General features: G+C 37.1%; 1 protein-coding gene across 10 annotated transcripts in view; it reads right to left on the minus strand.

The window, feature by feature from the left end:
- The window catches only part of EXOC6B (exocyst complex component 6B), a 613,079-nt gene that overhangs the window by 353,967 nt on the left and 241,578 nt on the right, over window positions 1-17,534 (minus strand). For all 10 annotated transcript variants that reach the window (XM_045054390.1, XM_045054386.1, XM_045054387.1 and 7 more), the window contains one exon: window positions 7,450-7,626. In XM_045054390.1, the coding sequence (XP_044910325.1) occupies window positions 7,450-7,626 (177 nt within the window). The remainder of the gene's footprint in view (window positions 1-7,449; window positions 7,627-17,534) is intronic.

Consider the following 17,534-nt stretch of genomic DNA (forward strand, 5'->3'; position numbering starts at 1 on the left):
CTAAAAGTTCTCATCACAAGAAAACAAAATCCTATAACTATGTTTTCTGATGGATGTTAACTAGACTATTGTGGTGATCATTTTGCAATACATACAAATATTGAATCATTATGCTGTACTCCTGAAATTAATATAATGTTATATATCAATTATACCTCAATTTAAAATAAAGAATGATGGGACACCTGGGTGGCTCAGTCGGTTAAGCATTGACTTCGGCTCAGGTCATGATCTCTCAGCTCATCAATTTGAGCCCCACATTGGGGCTCTCCACTCTCAGGGCAGAGCCTGTTTCAGATCCTCTGCCTCCCTCTCTGTCTGCCCCTCCTCACTTGCGTGCACAGGCTCTTGCTCACTCTTTCTCTCTCTCAAAAATAAATAACCATTTTAAAAATTAGAAATAAAAAATAAATGAAATAAAGAATAGATGTATGAATAGATAGGTAGATAAATAGAAAGATGATAGATAGATAGATAGATAGATAGATAGACAGATGGATAGATAGATAGACAGATGGACAGGTGGATGATGGGTGTTCAGAAGAGGTCACATTGAGCCAGTCCTCAGGGAAAAGTAGAAGTTAGTATTTTAGACAAGGATGAGGGGAAAAGGAGTATATTCCCTAATTAGGGTTATGAGCAATTTAGTACAGAGTGAAGGGAGTGACTGAAAAAACAATGAGCATATAAAGGAAAAATTCTAAAAGCCCTGAAAAGGCAGGTAGATGTTTATAATTGAGGTAAATAATTCCCAAATGACAAGACCTTTATACTATCAGTACAATGGAAAGATTTTAAAGATCTTAAATCAATGTGAACCATAATATATCTTTATGAACAGATAGACCTAAAAGACAAACGAATAAGAAAACCAAAACAGAATATTTGATGCATGTTTAGTTTTCATTCAACTTTCTAAATTGCTTTTATTGCTATTTGATTTTAAGTATGGGTATTTATTCTTCATCTGACTGCTTATATTCTTAATAGAACAGTTGTCATTAAGAACAGAAGTGAAAAACAAAGTCTACAGTGGTGGGTAGCTACTGGGAATAAGTGAATCAGGCCAGCTTTTCATATTGTATTCTTTTAACAGGCATACTTTGTATGTGAAATATCTAAAACTATCACTCATTTTTACAAGGAACTCTGTTCTCATCATTTTTTTCCCCAAACATGTGGCCCCGTCAGTGTAACTTCCAGTTTGCCATTTGTAAATACAGACATGATATAAGTAATACTGTATTTCCCTCAATAACAGCACAAATGTGATAATAAATGGCAATATCCAATGTGCAGACACAACAGGGATTGTAGATTAGTGAAAAAAATATATCCCTGGTGGCAATCTTGCTGCTCACGGTAATTCTACTACTACCATACTTGGAAAGAGCCTACTACATGAATTCGCTACTTAAAAGTTGGCAAATAACTTAAAAACTTTTAAGTGCCATGCAAGCCAATAGCCATTTTGCAATCTATTTCTGGCCCATGGGCTGCCAATACGCAACCTCTGATTTTAACTCCAAAGTTCTAATGGCATCCTTTATTTAACTTACTGAGAAATAAGTAACAACTCATTTTGTTACCTTCCTATCAATAGAAAGTATTGCAATAAGCACTTTGAAATTTGGGAAAATATCATAATAACCACCATTTTTCACAAGCAATTCAGCATTAAGTAATCACTGTCACTATTTTATAGGTGACAAAGAGATGCTCGAGAAATTACACGATTTGCTCCAATAACACAAGGCTGACAAAACTTGTAGTTTTTAAATACAAATCTTGCATTCTTTCCAATCACTCTGTGAATTGTGTCTACCCCAAAGTTCATATGTTGAACCCCTGAACCCCAATGTGACTGTATTTGGAAATAGGGCCCTTAAGGAGGTAATTAAGGTAAAGTCAAGTCATAAAGTAGGGACTCTAACAGGACTGATGTCCTTATAAGAAGAGGAAGACACATCAGGGGCATACAATCACAGAGAAAAAGCCATGTAAAGACACAGCAAGAAGGTAATTGTCTGCAAGCAAAGGAAAGAATCCTAAGGAGAAATCAACCCTGATGGTACCTTGACCTTAGGACTTCCAGCCTCCAGAACTGTGAGAAAATAAATCTCTGTTGTTTAAGCCAGGCAATCTATGGTATTTTGTTATGGCATCCCTAGCAAACAAATAATCTTGTTACCTCAAAATTAGTATAGTACCACAATCATAAAGACATCTCAGCAGACATTATTTATATTTTACATGATACTTGTATTTAAATTAGCAATCCCATTCTGTTAACTTCATATTTCAAAACAGACACCAAAATCTTGAGAGAGAAAACCTGACATGGATTTGGTCAACAAACATTTATCTGACCCACACTCTACGAACAGTTGTATGGATAAAGTAATGACTACTGTTCTCTAACAACAAAAATAACTAAGAGAGACACAAACTAGAATATGAGATGTGCCAAAAGTATGGTACCAGGAAATGCTTTAAGAATGCAGAAGCTCTGGGGCGCCTGGGTGGCTCAGTCGGTTAAGCGTCTGACTTGAGGTCATGATCTCGCAGTTCGTGGGTTTGAGCCCCACATCAGGCTCTTTGCTGACAGCTCAGAGCCTGGAGCCTGCTTCAGATTCTGTGTCTCCCTCTCTCTCTCTTCCCCTCCCCTGCTCATGCTCTGGCTTGCTCTCTCTCTCAAAAAAGAAAAGAAAAGAAAAGGAAAGGAAAGGAAAGGAAAGGAAAGGAAAGGAAAGGAAAGGAAAGGAAAGGAAAGGAAAGGAAAGGAAAGGAAAGGAAAGGAAAGGAAAGGAAAGGAAAGGAAAGGAAAGGAAAGGAAAGGAAAGGAAAGGAAAGGAAAGGAAAGGAAAGAAAAGAAAAGAAAAGAAAAGAAAAGAAAAGAAAAGAAAAGAAAAGAAAAGAAAAGAAAAGAAAAGAAAAGAAAAGAAAAAAGAAGGAAAAATGCAAAAGGTCTTTGGGGAGCCTGGGTGGCTCAGTCAGTTGACTGTCCATCTAGCTCTTGGTTTCAGCTCAGGTCATGATTTCACAGTTCATGGGATTTAGCCCCATGTTGGGCTTCACATTGAGTGTAGAGCCTGCTTGGGATTCTCTCTCTCCTTCTCTCTTTGCCCCTCCCTAACTTGCACTCTCTCTCTCTCTCTCTCTCTCTCTCTCTCTCTCTCTCTCTCTCAAAATAAATAAACCAAAAAAAAAAAAAAAAAAATGCAGAAGTTCTGAAGTAACCCAGAAACAAAAAAAAGAGTCATAGGCCCTGCTTCTCCAAATTATTTCTTACTCAATACTGCTTTATTTCAAGCAGATTGTTTTGTTTACAGTAGATAGTGTTCCATCAGTCCACGCAAATATACATTATCAAGAACTGTATCAACTTGTGTTTCACCTTTATTTCCCAAAAAAGACACAGTCATAATGCCATCATCTTAACTAATATATAATGGTAGCATTGTATGTGCCAAGCACTGTGATGAGATACATTATGTATCATATGATATGTATGTATGTGCCAAATCATACATATTTCCACTGAAAATCAATTTAATTAAGTTGTAGGTCAAAAATGATCAAGTATCAGTAGTGTACATAGTTCAACTTTAATATACGACAAGTTTAAAAAAACTTACATTAATTAAGGTGACTCTTTCATTAGCTTAGATACAAATAGAGAATTTTACAGAGGAATACTTTTCCTACAACATCTTCTCAGCAATCAAGAGACTGACTCTGTCAGGGCGCGCCGGTGGCTCAGTCAGTTAAGCATCCAACTGGATTTCAGCTCACGTCATGATCTCACACTTCGTGGGTTTGAGCCCCACATCAGGCTCTGTGCTGACAGCATGGAGCCTGATTCTCTGTCTCCCTCTCTCTGCCCCTCCCAGCTCAAGCTCTATCAAAAATAAATAAAATAAATGTTTAAAACAATTGATTAAAAAAAAAGAGAGACTGACTCTGTCAGTTGGTTCTCCATGTGAGCTGGTCTTTCATCCAACATGACAATTTACTGCTGTGACTTCATCTTCATTTCCCAGGCTATTCAGTTTTTCTACCTCTGGCACAAACTTTACTTCAGTTCAACAATAAATTAAATATCTGTTTCCTAAGTTCAAAGCACTTTCTAGGTGTTCGGGTTTTTCTACCCATCTCATTCTGTAGTCTCCCATTAAGTATCACCACACTAAAGACATAGTTAATAGCCTACAAATGTCACTTGACTCAAAGAATACTAAAAGTGCACTAAATACACTTTTGTTCAAAGTACAAGAAGGAGAAAAATACCTAGACTTTCAGAGAATAATACCTAGACTTAAATACATTAAATGAGAATCATAAAATTTCACGAAAAATAATGCTGGTAATCTGTAAGCAACAGATTTTAGAAAGCAAAATATAACTTTCTCTTAAGTACTGCATTCATTGTTAGAAAAAATTTAAGACATTTTAATGAAAACTCAGTAAGACATCTAAACATTCAGGGGTTTTGTTTTCTTTAGGCACTAAAAATGCTTCCTCAAGGTCCTCTATAGCCTTGCAACTCAAAATGTGCTCTGCAGAGAGAAGCATCATCCTTACCTGGGAGCTTGTGAAAAATGCAGATTCTCAGATTTCACCCCCTACCTGCAGAATCTAAATGTGCATTTTAATATGACTCCAAAGTGATTCCTACGGACATTAAAATTTAAGAAGCACTTAACCTATAACACGGGTTCTAACAGGGGTCCTGAAGAGCAACATGAGTTTCACGAATCCCCTGAAATTTCATGCAGAACCTTTCATGAGTGAATATATGCATATTTCACTGGGAAAATACTCCCTATATTTTTTTATCAATCTCTCAAAGGAATATATGACCCCAAATAGATTAAGAATCACTGCCCTACAGGATTGTATGCCACAGTTTAGAAGTCAAAATATTTCAAAAACTATTTACGCTGCTCTCAATGAGGTCTGTTGAAGAATGACAAGAATGAAGGTCAGAACGTCACAGTGGGTCACGAAAGACCTTATCTGAAGAATTTATTCACACCATGCAAGAACTATGCCAAGAAACCAGTTTGGAGACATCTAAATAAATAATTCTCTACATGAGGTTTGAGATTAAGAATGTGCACTTGAAGAAGATTCAAACTGAGAAGTAAATAAATAGAAGGTAGGATTTTTTTTAAGATAGGATGCCATTAGATGACAGCGAAGTGCTGAATTCTTGTTGTAAGAGCTCAATCAGCAAGTCTAACAGGATTCTGTTTGATTTGGGATACATGACCATTTTAAAATGTTAACTTCCAAGTACATTCTTATGATATTTCATTTATGAGGAACCCTCAACACATTTCACTAGTCCCACTTTCTTTATCTTCTCTGGACCTCAGAAGACAAAACAAAGAAAGAGAGCACAAAAATTAAAAAGGATTTGCCCAGGATCTTCAGTGAGTTTATAATAAAGAATGGCTTACATCCATAAGGTTCTCACTATATGTCAGCACTATGCATATATTTTATTCTTTCATATTATCATCTAGTCATCTCTTTGAGGCATGTATTATGCAGAGGCACGGACTATGTCTAACTTCTATTTCCTTAGGTCATAGTGCCTGATAGAATATAATTTCCTTAACAGGCACCCAAAATGTAAATAAAAGGCATTAGCTGGTCTTTCTTGCTTCTGATGCTTGATTGTGGTACTACTATAACTTGTCATCAGTGATGGGCCTAATACCTGACAATCTGCTCTCCAGGATGGACCCATATCCTACCATATCAGTCATTCCAGGCAAGAAGAGACAATGCCGAACACTCAGGGGATCAAGTTTCTCTGCCCCGTTTTATTTCTACAGGTATAGGCAAACGCCTGATTCTTTTCTTCGCTCTATTTCTTATCCACGTACAATAGGGATTTTGATGGAACTTTCACGCATTATTACCTACTAATGTCCCTCATTTACATAATAAACATATCCCAACGAAGAATATGGAGGTAGTGAAACATAACAGAAGTCAGCAAAGAAGAGTAACAACAGGACAGGAACTAACATTTGCTGACTACCTTTTATGGAGCAGACACTTGTGCAATTCTACGGGGCAGAGACTACTGTCTTTACTTGATGGATGAAGACTAAAGTTCCAACAGGTTAAACAATTATCTAAGATTACAAAATTAGACAGTGACAAGTTTGGGGGTATAGTTTTGGGGAGGAGAGGAAAATAAAGAATAAGAAGGGCAGGAGGACAGAACAAAGAACACAGGTGGGGAAGACAGTGAACCCAAATTCATCAGGAGACATGAAACAATGAAAAGCAGACAAGACTTGAAGGCAAACAGGTTACAGAGTGCAGGCATAAATGGTTCCTCACACATGTCAGTGGACATTTAAAAAGTAAATGATACAAGTTTTAATGAGAATTTTAAAAAATAAAATTGAATTAAAAGGCAAAGCCAGAATCTGAATAAAATCTGTATGACTCCAAAGTTCATGCTCCTAACCACTACATTCACAAAGAAACTGATCCAGTTTATGCAAATGGTATTTAGAAAAACAGGTTAACAAGATTTCTCAAACGTCACAGTAGTTTTATTTTTAAAAACCCACTGAATGTACTTCTAAGAACAAATCAGGACATAAATATATGTACTACTGAAGCCACTCAATCTTATTCTTTACCTGAAAGTGACACAGAACTAAAGAGGTTACAGATATGTCACAAAATTCCCAAATTCTCTATAAGCACTCCTATTTATTTCCTCCAGAAATGTATTGTCAACTTTCTCAAGCCTCTTTATATTTTCAGTCTAAGATCCCTTTATTTGCACACACTGTTTAAAACACTATCTTTTGGGGCACCTGGGTGACTCAGTTGAGCATCCGACTTTGGCTCAGGTCATGATCTCATGGTTTGTGGGTTCAAGCTTCCACATCAGGCTCTCTGCTGTCAGTCTGCTTCGGATCATCTGTCCCCCTCTTTCCCTTCCCCTCCCATGCTTATGCTTTCTCTCTCAAAATTAAATAAACTATTAAAAAAATAAATAAATAAAATAAAATCTTTTATCTCAAGTAGCTATGTTCCAGTTTCAGTGGAGGTCATCTAGATCTTTCTCTAGGTCAGATAAACTCTACTCTTTCCTTAATGTAGTGCCCAGTCAGTATACAATCAAAAACCTTGAAACTTAAAAAAAAAAAAAAAAAAAAAAGGTGGATGATTGTATTCAAAATCTAAAAAATTAGATTCTAAGATATCATGGTGCATCTTCAGTTTCCTTAAGTTGAGGCTCATCTGGATTTAAAATGATAATTTGATTGTGGGTTAAATTTAATTGTGGATAATTGTGATGCAGAAGATCACACAAGCTATATTACATAGATAAATTCTTCATCATATCTCAAATATACTACATTTAAACCTAGTAATTAGTCCCCTTTCCCCAATTCAAATGTTGGTTACCTCTTCATCATCTTCCTCATCTTCAACATCCAGAATTCCTGAGTCCTGTTCAGACTTGGGGCTAGTGCTTTCTATCTCTGTATCAAAAATTGTGTATGCATCTTTCTTAGATTTTCTCTTGCTACCTATTCTGGGTTGTTGCAAGACGATGTTATCCAGGTTTCTCTGTTGCTGAGCCTAGGATAGAAACACATATGCACACATCACAAAAAGAAAGAAAGAGAGAAAAGAAACAAAATTTGATTAAGCATTCAAAGAACTTCTAATATTGAACAAACTGGTATCTTAAAGAAAAATACAACAAAATGTCTTAATTCATAGTTTTAGTCCCAGAAATAAAATCAAACATATTAACATATATTTTTTTAAATGTTTTTTAAAAGTTTATTTACTGGGGCACCTGGGTGGCTCAGTCGGTTGGGCATCCGACTTCAGCTTGGGTCACGATCTCACAGCTCGTGAGTTCAAGCCCCGCGTTGGGCTCTGTGCCAACAATTCAGAGCCTGGAGCCTGCTTCAGATTCTCTGTCTCCCTCTCTCTCTGCCCCTCCCCTGCTCATGCTCTGTCTCTCTGTGTCTCAAAAATAAATAAAAACATCAAAAAATAATTTTTTTAAGTTTATTTATTTTGAGAGAGAAAGAGAGGGAGTGCAAATGGGGTAGGGACAGAGAGAGACAGAGAGAGAGAATCCCAAGCAGACCCCATGCTGGCAGTGCAAAGCCCAATGAAGGGCTTGAACTGATGAACCGTGAGATCATGACCTGAGTCGAAACAAAGAGACACTTAACCAACTGAGCCACTCAGGTGTCCCTCAATGTATACATTTTTAACCCTGATGTTACCCATCTTGATTCATTTTCCCCAGAAAGAAAAAAGATAATCAATATTATCATTAGACTTTCCAAATATACCCAGTAAATAATCACAAAAATACAATCTACCCTTTTTCACATAAGTAGCCAAGAGATTAGTGCAAATGACTAAATATGTATCTCTTATGAGATAAATGCCATACTGGAATCATTGTGGTTGAGGGAAGAAAGACAAGAACTTTTTAGCTTAGCAGACTCTTAAGAACAGTGGTTATAATCTCTGTGGTATTAAGAGACCAATAGAATGTAATCAGGGGAATGAAACATCTTAATAATTTGAACTAACTAATCCTTCAGGATTGCATGGCCTTTATCTGTGGAAAACAAAATTTTAAAGGGTTTCTTCTTCTGAACTTTCATAAAAAGGAAACGTAATCCCCTCAACTTTACAAAACAGATTCAGATGGTGTGGTTTTAATACATACAAAGAGGTGGAAAGTGTCACGATGCAGTCAACAACATAAGTAGTAATCCACACAGTATTAGAGCTGTATGACCTTAGTCACTACTTAGGAAACTGAGTCTAGAAGGCAAAGGATCCGTTTGAGGTCACAAGGCTAGTTGGTGGTAAATCGGAAGTTCAACGTGTGATTTCCCAAATTCCGGGTCAGAGATCTTCCTACTCTACCCACAGTCCCTCAAAGCATGACAAAATATTTCCCCCACAAAAGGTTCTGTTGTCACATAAATGGGAAACACTGCTGTCTTGGAGCCTTCTTGGAGCCACAATGCACATTAACAGAATAAAAAGTAAGAGAAATCCTTTTTAAGGAAACTTCTTTAATTTCGTTTAACTGAGCATGTTCCAAAAGTTCATAATGGAACTTCCAGTTTTTTTCATAATACTTGGTATCATCCCAAGATACAAAGCTTAAGAACTTATAGGTCACTTGTACCTCAATAAAACTGGAAAAATAAAAATAAATAAATAAACATTAAAAAATTTTTAAAAATAAAGAAATTTCACATTCCAATGCCAAAAAGAAGAAGAAGAAGAAGAAGAAGAAGAAGAAGAAGAAGAAGAAGAATGGCCTCTCAAAATATACCTTTCTGAATCAATATATGGCATTTTTCCACAGTGACAGGTAGAAATTAGTTCTGGAGAAAATAAAAGTCTCCAAATATTCTGAATGACATTAAGAAATTCAAGATAAGGGGCATTGGGTGTCTCAGTCAGTTAAGTGCCCGACTTCAGCTCAGGTCATGAACTCCTATTTCATGGGTTCAAGCCCCACATCGGGCTCTCTGCTATCAGTGCAGAGCCCACTTCAGATCCTCTGTCCTCCTCTCTCTCTCTCTCTCCCTCTCTCTCCCTCTCTCTCTCTCTCTCTCTCTCTCTCTCTCTCTCTCTGCCTCTCCCCTGCTTGTTTTCTCTCTAAATAAATAAATACTTTTTAAAAATTCAAGATAAATATTAAGTATAAGATGTTAGTCCAGGCACTGGTTAAATGAGGCAATCATAATAGGACAGAGAAAAACTTGAACTATGTGAGCTAGTTTCTGCCAAGAAAATGAAAAGAATCTACATTCCAGAGATTTGAATCAATGGACAAGCTTGTTTCTATGCATAATACTCACTGATATTTTGATTTGACTTACATAAAATATACATGGCTTCAGTAACAAACTGAGATAGAGAGGGTATCCAAAAACATTTAATTTACATATGTACATAAAACATACCTGTCCTCCAAGCATTTGACCCCTAAATTAGATAGCATAGTCTTTCTATCTCTCTCAAAAGTAATAAGTTCTTTTCTACTTTCAAGCAAACCACGCAAAAAGGGATCCAGGTCTCTGGGAAGGCACAAAGGAAGGAAGAACTTCCTAGAGTTTTCATATTTAAAAAAGCAAGCCCTGGACTACAGTGATCACTTGTCCTTTAAGCCTATCTTCTTCAGTATAACAAAACCAAAAGCTTTCATAAGGTGGTCTTATTCCATTCAATCCCAAGTCATTTATTTTTCTTCATAATCAGTAAAATACTATCAGCATATCAAAAGCAATCAAGAGAAGCCACACTTCAGTACTATCATTTAAACTTGAAATGATACAAATCTGAAAGTATCCTATCGAAGTAATTTTAGGTCTTCTATGATTTGTTCTTTTCAGGTGGTGTCCGGCGTTCCCATCAATTTGAAGGAATGCAGTTTCGGCCAAATAGGCAAATTAAGACAGCAAACCCTCTGCTAGAAATCAAAGCACTGCAAGTTGTATTCTAAGGCTTTAACAGAACTTGGGGTCCTGTCAAAATTATCAAGGCTTCAGTCCATAAAAGAGCAGTCAGAGCAGATCTGCTAAGCAGAAGTGGCCAAGTCAGAAACAAAGAATCTCAGGTAGAACAATGAAATACTAAGATATTACTCATTATGAATGCAAATGAAAATTACCATCTATCCAAACCATATGTTATGGGGTTGGAATGAAGTGGGAAAGAATAAATACAGATGTAAGTATATAAATACATGTAATATATGCTAAAATTAAAATGGGATCCTAAGTCCATGAAAAAAAAAACAACAACAAAAGCCCTTCAGAGCTCTTTTCTACCATGCTAAACTATCTCACCAGGACCATTTATTCTGTCCCTCCAAAGACAACCCTTATAACCATGAGCCAAAGAAGCAGCTGACCAATTTCTGCCTCCTATGTTAGAGTTGGGGGAGAAGGTGCCAAGCAGACAAGCAGACATTAGAAAGTATTGAGGTATTTTCTTTTTCTTAATTGTTCATTCTCTTCATGACCAATTTTTAAACATTAATTACCTCTTCCTCAAGATTCCCTCATGTATATTCTTCTCTGATTTCCTAATATAGAGAAATTAAGCAAGATTTCTCCCACAAGCCCTCTTCTCTTACCAGTCTCCCATGACCCAGCAGCACATCTCCAGTAGCACATTGCCTATATTGCTTGTGAGTTTCTCCACCTCACTTCCAACATGCCTAAAATGGAACTCATCACCTTCTCATTAGAATTCCCCTGCATACTACAGCCAGGCTCTTCTTAAACCACATTATTCATCACACAAATTGAGTGTGAGGGGAAGTGGGAGGAAAAATTTCAAAAAGTACAAATCCCAATTCGATCCCAACTTCCCTTCGACTCCACCATAATGGAAGCTGAACCTAATTTTCCAATGTACTTACCCAGTACTCTCCAACATGAGTCTTCCACTTGGATCAAACTCTACCACTTAATATACTACGAATATTATGCCATTTCTCTAGCGGATGACCTCTCCCCACCTGAATCCAACCTGTACTCTGAATCCCAACTAGAATTCTTCTTTCTTTAGGAAGTCTTCTCTCACTGTGCTAATTCCCAGAGCATCCTCTCCGCATCCCTACTTTCAGTCAAACAGGTCCTGAATATCTATTGGTACCAGGCATTGTGCTACATACTGGGTCTACAAAGAATAAGATGGAGTCCCTAACTCACAAACCTCATGTCATACTGTTACAGGAAGCATAGATAGGCAAATAAGTGACTGAAATTCAGTGTAATAAGCAGAAAAACAGATACACAGGTACAATAATTGGACATAGGACAAAGTAGCCATATATGTGTGGAGAGGATTAAAAATGGACTCCACAGAGGAAGGGGTAGCAAACTGTGGTTTTAAAAGATAAATATGATTTTTACAAAGGGAGATAGGTAAAAAGGATAAGCATTCTAGAAGGAAGGAAACAGCATGAGAAAAGATCACTGCATGTGAAATAACATTATTCACCCAAGGAATAAGTAATTATGTATAAAAGCGTAAGTGATAATGAACTACCAAGAGATAAAGAAACCATACAAAGCAGTTTCAAGGTTCACTAGTAGGTATGGAGAAACAATGAAAGAACATAAGCAGGAAAGAACAACATCAGCTTTCTAATTCAGGCAAACTCTCCAGGAGCAGAAGAGTGGTCAACTGGGAGAAGGTAAAGACTAGAAACAGAAAAACTAATATAGATCACCGTAACAGTCCAAACAACAATGATGAGGACTTGAATTAAAGGTAGGCAGCAGACAGATAACTAGGAGAAGTAACAGAACTTACTGATTTCTGTTGTACATGGAAGTACACAGAAGAGGTGAAGGAAATAAGAATAACTCCAGGATCCTGGTCTTGACGACTAGATGGTGGCAAACCATAAAAACCACGAAAATAAAAAGTTGAAAGAAGACAGAGAAGATGAGCTTGGTAAACGTGCCAGATAGACAGGTTAAAAAAAACAAACAAACAGGCCAGTACAGCCCTTGAACATGTAACTCGTCTCTCTTTGAGGATAGGAAACACATCTTAGCATTCTTAGAATCCTCCAAACCCAGACACAGTGATATATACGGAGCAAATTTATATAAATGTTTACTACATAAAGGCAATAGACAACAAAAGAAATATATGTAAGAATGAAATCTAGTTCAATAAAAGAGATGATTTGGATGTTTTCCTAACTATGAAAGAGGGAACAAAAAAGAGACAGAAGGGTGGAGGGAGGGAACACCTATACAAATTACTTAATCTGGACTATTAACCTAAAAATGTATCTTTTGACACTTTTAAAACTGTCAAAACGTGTCTGTGAGGTACCCTACCTATCCTAAGAAGTTAAGTTTTATTGTGAAATACCACTTCCAATGGTACCTAGCAGTAAGACTCAGTTAAAATTCTGTGAATAAAGCAGTCTCCAGTCTTTATCAACCCAATACTGACCTCTAGTGGACTAAAGAAACACATACAAATGACCTTTAGAATCAGAAGAGAGGTCTAGGCTTATAGGCTTGGAGACCTGACATAAATATATAAACTTCAATTATAGGGTGTGTGTGTGTGTGTGTGTGTGTGTGTGTGTGTGTGTGTGTGTATCTGTATATGTATAGGCTTCTTGGAGCAAGGCACATCTTTAAATCTAAGCTCTTAAACTCAGTAATTCTGCAACTTTGGGTAAGTTCCTTCCTTCTCTGTGTAACATCCCTATCTACAAAGAACAAAAACAAAAACAAAAACAACACTGAGAATTTTAAGTTCCACCTGTCATCCTTCTGAAAATGAGATAGGAGCCTTGTTTTACCATCTGTTATGGAAGCACCTGAGCTAGCAATATTTAGATGCATTATCATTAATGGCATCTAATATTGCTACACACTGCCACTCAATTTTGCATTCGTACTACATTTTAAGGCCTAGATATCTGTGCCAAACACCTCTTGTGCTCCACTTCAGATCCTCTCAGCCTCAGCTTATTCCAGGTAGAGCATCAGCAACCTGTTGTGGGCAGCCTTGGACAGTGTCTCACAGTAGAACCTGAAACCAGCTCTCACATTTATACCATACCCCTAGCTTCCTTCCTGCCCTGGGGCTTTGAGCACCATCAGAACTACTTAGCATTCGTGAGTCTTAACCCAGAAGGGAGACAGCCTTGACCAAAGAGCTGACAGATAAATGCTTCCCCATTCTGTCTCTCCCACTGCCATCAGTTCCATATGGCTTCTCAGAAGGCCCCATGGATTAAAGAACCAGACTGCCCTACAAATGTAACATTGTACGGACTCCACCAACTTCTCTTCTCACTCCTCCTGACCCCTACTCTGACAGATCATGTGCTTGAATAAACCACTCAAATACAACCTCCCAGGTTCCCTCAGGGAAGCCAAAGCGAAAATAATATCCCATACGATAATAAAGTGAAGTAGGACTATGACCTCTGTTTTAAGTCTGAGGCCCAAATAATAACCATGAAAATAACTGTCAAGATCAAGATATAAAAAATCTAAAGTTGCCTCTTTGAATCTCACCAAACAAGAGAAGTACAAAAAAGCTGCAATATCAGAACAGAGTTTCTGCACATTCACCAGCACTACTCTGGCAACCAGCTCCAATATCCAATTCAAAGAAACAAACAGAAAACAAAACAAGATAGTGATTCAAAATTAAGGAAAAGCAACATATGAAAGATCATATTTAAAAAGTTATTGTTGCATATTAGTGTCCATAGGAGTGTATATATGTATACATGTATGTGTACTTTGTATAATACTTTTAACGAGGGATAAACGAGCACCTGGGTGCCTCAGTCTGTTAAGGGTCCGAGTTCGGCTCGGGTTGTGATCTGGCGGTTCGAGTCCCGCATCCAGCTCTGTGCTGACAGCTCAGAGCCAGGAGCCTGCTTCAGATTCTGTGTCTCCTTTGCTGTCTGCCCCTCCCCTGCTCATGTTCTTTCTCTCTCTCTCTCTCTCTCTCTCTCTCTCAACAATAAATAAACATTAAAAAATTTTTTTTACTTTTTTTTTAAAATTTTTTATTCTTTATTTATTGTTGAGAGAGAGACAGAGAGACAGAGAGCGAGTGGGGGAGGTACAGAGAGAGAGGGAGACACAGAATCCAAAGCGGGATCCATGCTCTGAACTGTCAGCACAGAGCCCCACGTGGGGCTCGAACCCACGTATCACAAGATCATGACCCCAGCAGAGGTCAGATGCTTAACCGACTGAGCCACCCAGGAGCCCTCCAAAAATTTTTATAAATAAATACATAAATAAATGAGGGATAAACAGTTTTGCATGTAACTTAATCAGATCCCCAAAAATTTCCATCAGTAAGATGAGAAATCTAGGATTATGATACCATCGGAACTTTTTATTTTTTAATTGAGGAAGGTGTTCACTACATTCCCTTTGAAATTATAACCGGGATCCTGGGGTGCCTGGGTGGCTTAGTCGGTTAAGCACCCTACTCTTGATTTCAGTTTAGGTAATGATCCCACAGTTGTGAGATCAAGCCCTTCATCAAGCTCCATGCTGGGAATGGAGCTTGCTTAAGATTCTCTCTCTCTCTCTCTCTCTCTCTCTCTCTCTCTCTCTCTCTGTCTCTCTGTCTCTCTCTCTGTCTTGCTCCCGCTCTCTCTCTCTTCCCTTCCTCTGTCTCTTACTCTCTCTAATTAATTAAATTATAACTGGGATCCTTAGCCCTTTGAAAGTCTCCAGTTCATATTTAAATCTATATTTTATATGGGGCGCCTGGGTGGCTCAGTCAGTTAAGCCTCCAACTTCAGCTCAGGTCATGATCTCACGGTTCATGAGTTCAAGCCTTGCATTGGGCTCTACACTGACAGCTCAGAGCCTGGAACCTGCTGCAGATTCTGTGTCTCCCTTTCTCTCTGCTCCTCCCCTGCTCACTCTCTGTCTCTCTCTGACTCTCAATAACAAATAAACATTAAAAAACAATTTTTAAACCTATATTTTATATTTCAATGGCGAGGGGGATGTTTTTGCATTAACAAAATTCACTGCAATAAGATGTACTACATGTAGGGTGTTACGTTTTGTATGGCACAATAGTAAAATTACAGAATTCTCTTGTAAATTAGAATTCTCTGCTCTTTTTAAACGCTATCATTTTCCTTTGTCAACACACAAACATGTTAATTACAATTAATTATAAAATAAATTACAAAAAAGTAAAGGGAAAAAAAATCTATCAAAATCTCCACTCAGTAATATCAGTTATTTTGATGAATGACAACCCCACATATAAAGATTTCTGTGCATGTAAAAGACTGTTCTTGCTTATCTGCATTTTCTATTTATGAGCAATTACCATGTATACTGGTAGGCCAAAAAAAGAACCATACCAAATAAAGTTCTTTTAATTTTCTTTTTGCTCAAAAATATATCACAAATCTACTTCTCTACAAATAAAACCATCTATTACAATATCTGCATTGTATTGCATTTAAAAGAACACATTTATTTAGGGGTGCCTGGGTGGCTCAGTTGGTTAAGCGTCCAATTTGATTTGGGCTCAGATCACTATCTCACTGTTCATGAGTTCAAGCCCCATGTCGGGCTTTGCACTGACAGCGCAGAGCCTGCTTGGGATTCTCTCCCCTTATCTCTCTCTGCTCCACCCTCGCTCTTCTGCTCTCTCTCTCTCTCTCTCAAAATAAATAAATTTTAATGAATGAATGAATGAATAAATGAATGACTAAAAGAACACATTTATTTAAACATAACCTACTATAAGAGATATATATTGCTTCCAATATTTTGCTGTTTAATAATACTGCACAGACTATCTCCAGAGCTAAAAGTTTGTGTGTATAGTTAATTATTTTATTAGGGGAATTTCTAGAAGTAGAAAATCTAGATGAAAAGATAAATGTTGAAAATAAATAAATTAGATTTGGCTATGTAAAAAGATTTAATGTCCACTCTACAATTTTATCAGTATTTATTTTCCTCTAGTACTTTTATCATTTATTTTACATGAATATGCTTAATCCTCCTACAACTTACCTTGAATGTTACATAGAGACAGAAAACCACTCATTCAAATGGTTATTTTGCACCAACTCCATTTTTTAAAAAACTTCATCTTTTCCCAATTAATTTATTTCACTTTAAATGTCTGCCAAATGAATATAAGTTCATGGTTTTTTTAAAAATCCAATAATACTAATATTATTTTATGATAATAAGTAGAACCTCCTTATGCTTTTTCCTACACCCCAATTCTGTTCTGTAGAGTTAACATTTTATACCCACATTTCTAAATAATACCCTTATACTTTAGAGTAAAAACTTAGCTCACTTAGGGGTGCCTGGGTGACAGTTGGTTAAGCATCCAGCTCTTGGTTTCAGCTCAGGTTGTGATCTCACAGTTAGTGAGTTCATGCCCCACCTCGGGCTCTGGGCTGAGAGACTGCTTGGGATTCTCTCTCTCTCTCTCTCTCTCTCTCTCTCTCTCTCTCTCTCAATCTCTCTCTCTCTCTCTGCCCTTCCCCTGCTCGCAAGCTTGCTCTCTCTCACTCTCTCTCTCTCTCAAAATGAATTAATTTTTAAAAAATCTAGACTCCTTACCTTTTTACCTTTCTGCTTCATCAATTTTCTTCCCAGCATAGTATTTTAAGTTAAAGCAATAATCAGTGTTAATAATTATGTCATGTAAGCATCCTGTCTCACAGGATGTATCTATACGATGACTATATATATTTGATTATACGTTTTTGTTTTGATTATAGCTTTTGTTGTTACTTGAGTTTCAAATTCTCTAATTTTTTAAAATTCTCTAATATTCTAACTATAATAATCTTTATTTCTTCAAAAAGCTTATCATAATAGGCACCCTATCCAGACTCTATTTTTCCTACAGGTTTAAGTAACCTGAGCTGATTGTTCTATAGGCCCTGCTTCATAAATATCATTCTAGAGGGGACTTACTTTCAC

Source organism: Felis catus, chromosome A3, assembly GCF_018350175.1.
Source record: "Felis catus isolate Fca126 chromosome A3, F.catus_Fca126_mat1.0, whole genome shotgun sequence".
NCBI lineage: Eukaryota > Metazoa > Chordata > Mammalia > Carnivora > Felidae > Felis > Felis catus.